We start from the raw sequence: 12,011 nt of genomic DNA, 5'->3' as shown, positions 1-12,011 counted from the left end.
GGCCTGGGCCTGTGGCCATTATTGTGCAGTCATCGGCGTAGGAAACGATTGTGACTCCTTCCGGTGGTGAAGGTAGCTTAGATATGTAGAAATTAAACAAAAGCGGGGATAGGACACCACCCTGTGTCACCCCTTGTTTAATTCTCCTTTGTTTTGATGTTTCGTTTCTGAATTGCACCGATGCCTGCCGACCACCCAGATAATTTGCGGTCCACCTTTTAAGACATGGGGGAAGGGTAGACCCTTCCAGGTCTTGCAGTAACGAGCCATGGTTGACCGTATCAAAAGCTTTTGATAGGTCTAACGCTACGAGTACTGTTCTATGGTGGAGATATTGATTCAAACCGCAATTTATCTGGGTGCTAATGACATTTAGCGCGGAGGTAGTGCTATGAAGTTTTCTGAAGCCATGCTGATGAGGGGCTAGCTGCAAATGTGCTTGGAAATAAGGGAGCAAAATGGCTTCAAGCGTCTTTGCCACTGGCGATAGGAGAGATATCGGACGATATGACTCACCTACGTTAGCTAGTTTCCCAGGCTTTAGTAGCGGGACCACCTTGGCCTTTTTTCCATTTCTCGGGTATGACAAAGGTGGAAAGAGACAGGTTGAAGACATGCGCTAAATATTTGAAACCCTCTTTCCCTAGGTTTTTAAGCATCGGCATGGCTATGCCGTCTGGGCCCACTGCTTTGGATGGTTTAGCGCGACCAATGGCGTCCTCAACCTCTCTAGTGGTGATGGTAATTGGTGACGCGCTGAGTTTGTGTTTATGTGCGTGTCTATTGGCTCTCCGTCTATCTTTGTCGACCGTAGGATGCATTATATATTGTCGGCAGAAAGCGCTCGCGCATTTTTTCGCATCCGACAGCACCTTATCGCCAAAGGCGATGGAAACTTTGTCTTAGTGCTTAGTCGGATTCGATAGGGGCTTTACGGTGGACCAAAGTTTACCTAAACCGGTAGAGAGGTTACAACCTCTTAGGTGCTCTTCCCATTTCGCCCGCTTGTGTTCGTCCACAAGCAATCTGATGCGTTGGTTTATATCCCTTATTTGGGGGTCGCCTGGATCAAGCTGTCTTATAAGGTCGCGTTTCCTCGCTAAGCTCGCGGCCTCCGCCGGGAAGTGGGGCCGGATTTCGGGAATTCTCCCGGCGGGAATGAAATGTGCCGAGGCGGATTCAATGACCTTACGGAAGGCACGCTCCCCTTGGCGGGCATCAGTTGGGATAGGAAGGGCAGCAAAGCTGCTGTCTGTTGCAGATTTATATTCTTCCCACTTTCCTTTTTTGAAGTTTATGAAAGTGCGTTTTTCGGTGACGATGAAGTCGGCGGTACGCTCGAACGAAATAAGTATGGGCAGGTGGTCGGATGCCAATGTTACCATCGGCTGCCAGTTGACGCAGTTTACGAGTTCTGCGCTCACGATTGATATATCTGGCGAACCGTGACAGCTTCCTACCATACGTGTGGGGGCGTCTCCGTTTATTGTGCAGAACGTCGTTCCGTCTATTTGATCCGCCAACATCTCACCCCTACTGTCCGCCCGCAAGTTTGAATGCCATAGGTCGTGATGGGCATTGAAATCGCCTAAGATAATGCGATTGTTGCCAGTGAGTAAGGCCTCGATATTAGGGCGGTATCCACTGGGGCAACAGGTGACAGGAGGGATGTAGATGTTGATGATTTCTAGATTTGCATCGTCTGACCGGACAGATAGGCCTTGACGTTCTAAGACATTGTCACTGCGGTCGATGCCAGGATCATACATATGATATTGCACAGAGTGGTGTATAATAAACGCGAGGCCGCCTCCATTTCCGCTCTCGCGGTCTTTCCTGTGGACATTATAACCAGAGCAGGTCTGCAATGCAGATCATGCTGTGAGTTTAGTCTCTTGAATCGCAGCAATGCGATGTTGTGCCGCTTCATGAAATCGACTATCTCCGTAATCTTCCCAGTTAGTCCATTACAGTTGAACTGCAGAATTCTGAAGTGCATGAGGGGTGACGCCGCCACCCTAGGGGTAAGTGAGGGGTGACTACGCCTAGGTTGTGGAAGGCCAGGACGCAATTGCTGTTGTGGCCTTGGGACTGGGCGCCCTTGGGCAAGCATTGGGGTACCCGGATGATTTGGGTTTGCGACCTGGCAACATGGCGCGATGAAACCCGTCGAGGGGTTGCCGTCGCGGAGACCAGAACATCTAGGAAAGTGGCACCACCCAAGGCAGGAGCTGCATTGAGCGGATGTCGCAAACCTATATATTCCGTGCTGGCAGACGGTGCAAACGGAGGCAGGGACTAAGAGTCTGTTTCCCTGACCTGCACGATTGCTGCCAGAAAAGAGGGGGGGAGAAGACGGGGGCAGGGGCTAATGCTCAGCATTGCTACCAGCTCTACTACGAAGGTAGTAGTTATGAGTGGTATCAGCTGTTTGAGTTGTTAGCGCCGTGGGGCGCGAGCAGCAGCGGGTACTTGTTGTGGCTTGCTGAGCAGCGAAGCTGCTGGAAGGTAGTGGGGATACGCTTAGGCGTAGACTACGGGACGCCCTTGGGCGTGAGCAGCAAGGAGCCACAAAAGATTTATAAAAGTTACGTGGACGTCGGGTTTTGGGATCAAGCCCAGAACAACCTGTCCGATGCAACCATCCCTTGCACGAGACACACTGAACAGAGTATGACCGTCCTAAAAAGATTCTTTTCTGGCAAATGCAGCAAAACCATTTCTCAGGACCGGGGCCAGGAGACGGACCCGAATTGGGTTCGATACCTTCCCGGAGTAAGAGAATATGTAGCAGTCCTGCTGCAAGGAGCTGCTGGGAGGATGACAATTTGTGGGAGGGACGAAACAAATTAAATGGGGTCACACTGAAATGACAGTCCTTGGTCGGGAAAAATCCCGAGTCGCTCCGGTACATAGAACCGACTGCCTTGGGAAGCGGACATATACCATCGAACCCCATAGCATTAGACTTTACTGAAAGAATGGCTTGAACGACATCACAATCATCGACACTAGCAAACTCAAGAGGACCAAAATCAACATTAGCGCGAATACAATAATTGTCAGCACATATATTGTCAGTTGGGATTGGCAGATTTATGTGTATGTTTGATTTATGAATATGTTTAATCGACTTCCAGGTTTCCTTCGAACTCAAAGCAGCACTAAACTTATTATAAAATTTCTGCTTTGCTGACCTAATGGCTTTGTTTGCAGCGATCCTAGCTGCTTTGAAGCAGTTGTGAGCTTCCAGGGTTTTGTATCTTTTGCATCGTGAGTAAGCAAGGTTACGCTGGTTAATTAAGTGTTTTAGATTGGCACTAAACCAAGGGGTATTATTGTGTGTAGCAGCCTTGAGTTTCACTGGCACATGGTTGTCGAAAAGCCTAATAATATGGTTCTGTAGGAATGATGCCTGATCATCGACCGATGTTAGCGTACGAATCAAGCTCCATTCGACCGACTCCACCGCTGCATTAAGGGAACTGTAATATATGCTTCTAAAATCACGATACGTAAAGGAACATTGGATGTGTGACGTTTGAAAGTTGTAACTAAGAAATATCAGATCGTGTTTTGAAAAGCAAGATGCCGACAATTGATCGTAGTGGAGCAATTTCAGGGGATCATTCACAAAAAATAAATCCAGCAAAGAAGAATTTTAGTCAGTAAAGTGTGTAGGTGAAGTTAAATTGGTGGGAAAAATTCCAAGAGACTCCATACTTAGGTTTAGAGTTGAGTCGACAAGAAGATTGGAGTTGAAATCCCCAGCGATGATTATATTATCATAGCTTATAAGTAGAGGCTCGAGAAATTCAATAAAGCCAGAGAAGTCAACTCCACGATTAGGTCTGTATGCACAGCTGATAAGAAGCCTTTCATTATTTACAGAGAACACGTCTACGAACACATATTCGACAGAATCACTTGGACTAGCACTGCAGCAAAGTTTACAGGATAAACTACTTTTGACATATATAGCAACACCACCACCATGACCACGTCTATCAGCCCTGAAAAGTTGATATCCATTTAGTTGCACCAAATCATTTTTAAAAAATAAAATGGGAGGAACAATTTTACTATCAGAAGGAGTAATTAAGGATTCGGTGTCATACATGGGACATTTCTATGCGGATATCATAAATAAATCATTAGTAGAGGGCATAGTGCCCGACGCATGGAAAATATCAACAATAGTGCCAATAAAGAAGGTAAATAATTCATTAAAGGCAGAATATCTTAGACCGATTAACACGTTGCCGAATATCGAAAAAATTCTAGAAACAATAGTAAAAATCAGCTCATAACTTGGAAATAAATAAAATACTAATTAAAGAACAATCCGGTTTCAGAGAAGGCCACTCTTGTGAAACGGCTTTAAATTATGTAATATCGAGTTGGAAAGAAGAACTAAATCAAAAGAAAAGTATACTTGCTGTTTTTATTGAATTAAAGAGAGCATTTGAAACTATAGACAGAAATATAATGATTAAAAAATTAGAAAAAATTGGAATTAGGGGCAACGAGCTGCAGTGGTTTCAGAGCTTTTTAGGTAACCGAAGACAAAAAACGGCCATTGAGTCGGTTGTCTCAGATGAGGTATTGACAGGAATTGGATTGCCACAAGGATCGGTTTTGGCAACGGCCTATTTAACATATATATAAATGATATATCTTCGGCACTAAAACATAGTAAAATAAGGCGGTTTGCGGATGACGCATTGCTAGCAGTAAGTGAAATTGGTATCATGTTAGCTAGGAGCAAAATGCAGGAAGACTTGAACTCCCTATACAGGTGGCTTTGTAACAACAAGCTTAAACTTAATGTTAATAAAACCCATTTCATGGTCATATCTAGAGCGATGAATAAGGAATCTTGTAATATCGAGCTAAAAATAATGAACTCAAACATTAAAAGTTAAAACTTTCAAGTACTTAGGGGTTCAGATTAATAATAAATTAAAATTTAATGATCATATTGATTACATAGTTGCCAAAATAGGCAAGAAAATTGGTTTTTGTCATGCAAATTTATCAGTAGAAAATACAAACTGAAAGTGTATAAATCCATCATAGAGCCGCATTTCATATATTGTCCCACAATATTCTTTATGGCCAATGAAACACAGGTATATAAGCTACAAGTTATGCAAAATAAAGCGATGAGATTTATATTAATTATGAGGTATGATACTCCCATTAATAACATGATAGAAGCACTAAACTGGTTGAGTATAAAACAGCTTATAATACTACCACATATAACAATACCACAGTATGAATTTAATATTAAGCACGGTAAATTACAAACATACCTTAGCGAAAAGCTTATATATGTAAATGATGCGAATTTATACGTAATCAGAGAAACCAATAATTTTAGATTACCTCTTTTCAAAACAGAAGTGGACAAGCAAAATATATTTTATAAGGGCCTGAAATATTTCAATGAACTTCCTAATCACATAAAAAGTAGTAATAACTTCAATACTTTAAAAAAAAGGTTAATTGGAGCATTGTAAATCCCTTCCAATAAGATTCGTTTTTTTTTTTCTTTTATTTTTTTACATGATATATCCGATACTGGAGCGCGAAAAGGGAATGGTAATATTGGTAGCAGCAAAATACAATGCACCCGGCCCTAAGGAAAAGATAGTCGCCACCGTAACTCCAGACAGTTCCAACAAGCCCCCAGCGGGTAAGGGGGTCAGAATATACCCACGGTAGGTATGCCTGTCGTATGAGGCGACTAAAATACCAGATTCAAGGGGTGTGTAGCGTAACCCTTCAGGTTGCCAGCGCAATATATAGCTTCTCCAAACCCAATTGTCAACCTCACCTATCCGCGGCGAATCCTGTTTCACTAAGAGACGAGGCTCTGGCGACCCCAAGCTCCTCATGGAACTTGGGGGTGGGGAGGGAGGGGATGGCCTGAAGGTTTAATGTGGCCACATAAATCGTTCCCGAGATGGTCGGAATAGCACCTTAATGGTGCTGTGGTACCGGAGCGTACCGGATCTGTATCCAGCAAAGGACCATCACATCGATAACACTCCCCAAAGCCTTCGGGGAGCAACCTTATCGCTACAACAACAGTTCCAACAACTAATTTCGCAGGAATTGGGTATTTTCAGCCTATATTTACTGTTGCTGATCGGAATCACTTGCATTCCGACAGCATTAATATAAAAATAATATTATATGATGTATAACGAAAATAAGGTAAAAAAAAATTGGAGCAGAGGGGATTGGAAACACGTCCTTTTCAATCTCCCAATTTATTTTGAGCTGTGCTGATCGGAATTTCCTGCATTCCGACAGCGTCTTTACTAAACAAAGTTGTGGGATGATTGGGTACACGTTATTTTCAATATCCAACATCCAAAGCATTGTTTTGCTGTGTTGATCGGAGACCAATACATTCCGACAGCTTAAAATACATTTATTATTGAAAAATATAAGCTCCAATTATAATTTAAGTTTTAGGCCTAAACAGCCATAATAATAAATACATTAAATTAAATTAAATAGTATAAAAAAACTAAAAAAAACACGCAAATATGGTACCATTTTCGTATCTACAATCCACTTAGATATTTAATTTAATTTATTTATTATTACGGCTGTTTAGGCCTAAAACTTAAACTACTAAGTACAATTCATTATTATATCACTTATTTCTATTGAATATGCTGTTGGAATGTCATGTGATTCCGATCAGCATATTTACTGGCGTGACAAAAGGACGAGTCTGGGAGCCAGTCATTTAAGGAAGGTTGGAAAGGACGCGTTTCCAATCCTCCAGTGCTCCCAGCTTAAGGCAACAAAGTTTGGAACTTATATTTTTCAAATATATGTGTATTTTAAGCTGTCGGAATGTATTGGTCTCCGATCAACACAGCTAAACATGTCTTTGGATGTTGGAAATTGAAAATAACGTGTACCCAATCACCCCTCAACTTTGTTTAGTAAAGACGCTGTCGGAATGCATGAAGATTCCGATCAGCACAGCTCAAAATATAATGGGAGGTTGAAAAGGACGTGTTTCCAATCCCCCCTGCTCCAACTTTTGTTTGACCTTATTTTGGTTACACATAATATAATTTTATTGTTATATTTATGCTGTCTGAATGCGAGTGATTCCGATCAGCAACAGTAAATATAGGCTGAAAATACCGAATTCCAGCGAAATCAGTTGTTGGAACTGTCTGGAGTTACAGGTGGCGACTGATTTTCTTTTCCTTACGGCCGGGTGCATTGTATTTTGCTGCTTCCAATATTACCATTCCCTTTTCGCGCTCCAGTATCGGTATATCATGTAAAAAAATAAAAGAAAAAAAAACTGTATCTTATTGGAAGAGTTTTACAATGCTCCAATAAACTTTTTTTAAAAGTATTGAAGGTATTACTACTTTTTATGTGATTAGGAAGTTCATTGAAATATTTCAGGTCCTTATAAAATATATTTTGCTTGTCCACTTCTGTTTTGAAAAGAGGTAATCTAAAATTTTTGTTTTCTCTGATTACGTATGAATGTGCATCATTTACATATATAAGCTTTTCGCTGAGGTATGTTGGTAATTCACCGTGCTTAATATTAAATACAAATTTCATACTGTGGTAGAATATGAGCTGTTTTATACTCAACCAGTTTAGTGCTTCTATCATGTTATTAATGGGAGTATCATACCTCATGTTTAATATAACTCTCATAGCTTTATTTTGCATAACTTGTAGCTTATCTACCTGAGTTTCATTGGCCATAAAGAATATTGTGGGACAATATATGAAAACGGCTCTATGATGGATTTATACACTTTCAGTTATTTGATGTTGATAACACCATAGTACGAGGTTCGTGCCCACGCTATTAAGCACAAATCGTTTTGTAGCTAGTTATTTAACCACTTCAATAATTGCCGCTAGATGGGTCTAACTCTCCGTTGCGCGCCTAGCCTAGACAGTTACAAACAAGCATATACACGTGAAGCTAATATAAGCGTGTACCAATATCAATTATCTTTGTTAAAGTATTCCAAAGCTTAACTTAAGCTGGTTTCTGTAATATAACCATAAGTACCTGCACTAATCGTTTTGTTACTAGATCTAAATACATCAATAAATATGTGAGTGGTCGCGCCCATTAAATGGGGCGAAGCACTATTAACATAACAACAACATCCAAAAGTTGAAAGGCGGCCGCGATGGTGTGATGGCAGCGTGCTCTGCCTACCACACCGAGGGTCCCGGGTTAAACTGCCGGAAAGAATAGTGATTTTTAGAAAAAATTAATAGGAACACGACACGAATTGGAAGCGAAATCTTTTTGGAGGTTTTCGCGTCTTGTATTTGTTTTTTTTTTTTTTTATTAAGTTGAAAGTCTAACAAATAAAATTGGTGGATGAGTGATGAATGGACACTGATTTCCTTCCTAAACTTCATTTTTAATTCAATATGCGATTTTAATCTCAAAATTTTTACAATATTTCAAATTAACGTACCTTAAAGTGGCCGAGAACAAATTCGGACTCTTCACAAGTAAATCCAGTGACCACTATTGATTTCGGTCTGCGATCAACGCGAGTGGATCCTTCTGGATATGATGAGCGCTTTCGAGGAATTGTTTTACTAGTAGGAAAGTACGGCGCTTTTCCGCTAGTTAGTGGTGATTGTGTAGGTATAATACCTACAGAGCCACTTCCAGGAACTATTCCAAGACTGCGTTGTAAATCTTCAAGACGCCTCTGAATGACAGTTGTATCATTGCCTTCTTGTTGTTGAGCAATTAACTCTAATTCAATGTCAAGTAACTCTTTCTTCTGCTGTTCTTTCGTCTTTTTCGCGTGGGGTGGCTGTTGGGTTTGTATGTGTGCTTGTATTTGCTCTTGTTCTGCAGCTATCTCTTTACGTAATTTATCAATAGTTTCTTGCAAAACTTTAATGGTGTCCAGAGTCTTTGTGCGCTGTGGATCATTTTGATCACAACGTTCTACCAGCTCTAATGCCGATTTCATTTGTTTTACATAACTTTGTAATAGTTCCTGTTTTCGTTTTCGAAGTCCATTTGCCAGCTGAACAACAGCTTTTGCTTGCTCTTCTTGTTTTTTCCGTATAATGGCATTTGAAGCGCTTCGAGATACATTATTTTTCAGCCGCAATGATGTTGGCGGCACATGTGCTGCTGCTACGAGCGTTGTAATATTCGTTGGGTTTGAAGATTCATTCGTAGTTGACCCGTTCGCTGTATTTCCCGATGAGCTCTTACAATGCTTTGAGGGGACTTCATTTGAAATTTTAGCTGAATCTGATGTCGGTGTGGGTACAGCTGGTATATTATTTAAATGATACTGACTATTTTTTCGAAGTCCTCCTAAAGAAATAGGCGAATTGTCATTAATTAATGCAACGCTGTCTTGATTATGCCAGAACACTTTTATGAAGCGATTGTTAAGCACAGCCTCGGTACTGCGGTAAGCAACATTTGCTTCTGCATGGGTGGAAAATGTTACAATAGCCGCTTCGGGATCACCGTCATAAGATATCTGTATATTTACAATTTTACCAAATTTTGCAAAGTGATTGTTAAGATGAGCGATTGTATTCAAACCACGGGGAATTTTTCGTAGCTCCAAGGAGCAGTTGTTCTGAATATTAGGTAAACGTGGTCCTAGGCGGCTATTAATAGGGAGTTTACGTTTTGTGGGAGCCTCAGCAATTGCTACAGAGTCTTCCAAATCAAAGCGCCGTTTACCTGAGGCTACTTGATTTATATCGCCTCCAGAGACTTGATTACTTGGATCAACCACTGGTATGGGGATAAGTTCCCGCTGAAGTGGAGCTGTTACTGATGTTGCATTGAAAGGAAAGGATAGCATAGGTGCAGCTACTCTGAAATCAGGGCCTGTATTGGTGCTGCGAGTATAGGCTGCTGTTAACAGAGTTCCATTGTTGCCTAATTTATTCGATGCAGGCCCTACTTGGGGAAACGCTACCGAAGTAGAAACTCCAGTCATAGGTAATATTCCACTTCCTCTCGCGACACCGGTGAATGGATTTATACCTGGAGCATTAACATCTCTAACTATGCCTGATGTACTAGTTATAAGTGAAGTAGGAGAAACACTGACCATTGCTCCAGAGCTCGATCTCATCCACAAATCAGGAGAGTCTGGATTATATTCCGGAAGTGACATACCAATTAAAGCGGAATTGTTGATATCTTCAAATACTACAGGATTAATTCCGTGATCCCAAGGGCACGTCTCTCCGCGAACACAATACCCCTTTTCATCAAAATCTCGACATCTTTGACGCTTTTCTGTTTCATGTTGATCATGACAGTGATGATTATGGCGATCGGGCGAAGTACGAGCACTGCGGGAAGTATTTGGGGACCCTTTAATTCTACGCTCCAAGGAAGAAGATCGACTTCGTGAATTTGAACCAATTTGACGTTTTTTACGAGTGCTTCCTTCTCCAGCATTTCCACTAAATCGAGGAGAACGTTCGCCTGCACCAGTCATATTATTACTGTTAATAGCACGTTTACGTTCATTACCACTGCCGCCACGACGCCTTTCATAACCTCCAACGTGACGCAAATCTGTGGTGGGAGGAGATTTGTTACGGAATTGCCGTTGAATTTTTTCACGCTCATTTATTCGGCGATCGCGGGACCGAGATCGTCGAGATAGCCTTTCATTGGATTTTGATCGGGACCTTGTTCGCGAGCGAGAATGAAGAGAGGAACGACGACGTCGATTTTCTCGTGGTTGGTTCTCTTTGTCCGCATTTTCTCTTATTGGAGGACTTAAACTACACATATGATGGGCATATGTGCTAGTATATGTATGAGCTATTATCGAAGTGGTTTCAGTTTTAATTATTGCTGTGTTGGAAGAAATTTGGGTTGTAATGTTTGATTTTTGATTATCGGCAATACCGCTAATTAGCAATTCTTTGTCGACATTCTAAAATGTTATAAGAAATTAATTGGCTACTAAGAAAAATGTTGACAACTTATAAGACTTACTTCATCAATGGGTGGGGTTTGAATTTGTTCAGTACCAACGACAGGTGGCATGATATCTATAGGCTTTGACGGCAGTAAATTCTCATTTCCTCCTTCCTGTGAAATCTCATTCATTTGAACTCTGTCTAAAGAGCATTCTGCAGCCGAAATAGGGTCATCTTCCAGTTTGTTGTCAGGAAGCAACATGGTAGAAAAATAGTCCTCAGAGTTAATGGCACCGAATAACCTCTCAACGAATGGTTTCGTTTCTTCAGCTAGGAATACATCAAGCTGTTCTTTCATCAATTTTTTCAATTCTTTTTCTGGTTTATCCTTTTTTAGCAAAGCCAAAACATAACGCGCTAAAGCAGAGGAGTCAGCATCGCATCTGGAACGAGTTAAAAAAGAAATTTAAATGCATCACTTTACATAATATATCACTGCTTACAGGGGCTCCAACACTACTACAAGCCAGCTTTTCAATGCCTCTGGGTTTTTAATTTGCATTTTTTATTTTCAACCGAAGTTAGATCGTATTAATAGGGTTTTTTAGATACTCGATTTATTTTTGCTTTTTGTAGTGCACAGATCAATTTATATCCGTAAAATGTATTCCCAAGTCTTTGTATTTAGTATATCTGAAAAAAGAGAATTCAAATCGAATTATAAAATGAATGAAAAACAATCCATCCACAATAAGGCAAACATCCATTATGAATAAAAGATAGAAATTATTCTATACAAACTTTCTCAGTGGCATGTATACTTTAAATTCAGTCACTCGTTATACAGGGAGACAGTCCATTTGGGTACATAATAAATAAAGTCTCTTTGTTAGCGAATGCAAATTTGTGGACTTTACCTAAACACTAACAAAGAACATATTTTACAAGCCTTTTCATGAAATATGACGAACACCTACTAATACTTATTATAAGTGTGCGACTCATCTAAATTAATGTTACTCAAATTATACTTAACCTCGTTTTGCACTTAC

General features: G+C 40.8%; 1 protein-coding gene across 3 annotated transcripts in view; it reads right to left on the bottom strand.

Moving 5' to 3' along the window:
* swm (Zinc finger protein swm) overlaps window positions 1-12,011 on the bottom strand; it is a 192,681-nt gene that overhangs the window by 180,564 nt on the left and 106 nt on the right. Inside the window, exons 1-4 of one of the 3 annotated variants that reach the window (XM_067765996.1) lie at window positions 11,877-12,006; window positions 11,463-11,652; window positions 11,036-11,402; window positions 8,505-10,973 (exon numbers count right to left, since the gene is read on the bottom strand). In XM_067765996.1, coding sequence (XP_067622097.1) covers window positions 8,505-10,973; window positions 11,036-11,402; window positions 11,463-11,521 — 2,895 coding nt within the window. In that variant the 5' untranslated portion in view covers window positions 11,522-11,652; window positions 11,877-12,006. Of the gene's footprint in view, window positions 1-8,504; window positions 10,974-11,035; window positions 11,403-11,462; window positions 11,653-11,760; window positions 12,007-12,011 lie in introns of those variants that run through there. The other 2 variants (XM_067765995.1, XM_067765997.1) reach the window with 2 other exon arrangements.

The sequence above is a fragment of the Eurosta solidaginis genome, chromosome 2 (genome assembly GCF_040869045.1).
Source record: "Eurosta solidaginis isolate ZX-2024a chromosome 2, ASM4086904v1, whole genome shotgun sequence".
Lineage (NCBI taxonomy): Eukaryota > Metazoa > Arthropoda > Insecta > Diptera > Tephritidae > Eurosta > Eurosta solidaginis.
The sequence above is the reverse complement of the archived record's forward strand: the minus strand, read 5'-3'. Positions and strand labels throughout refer to the sequence as shown.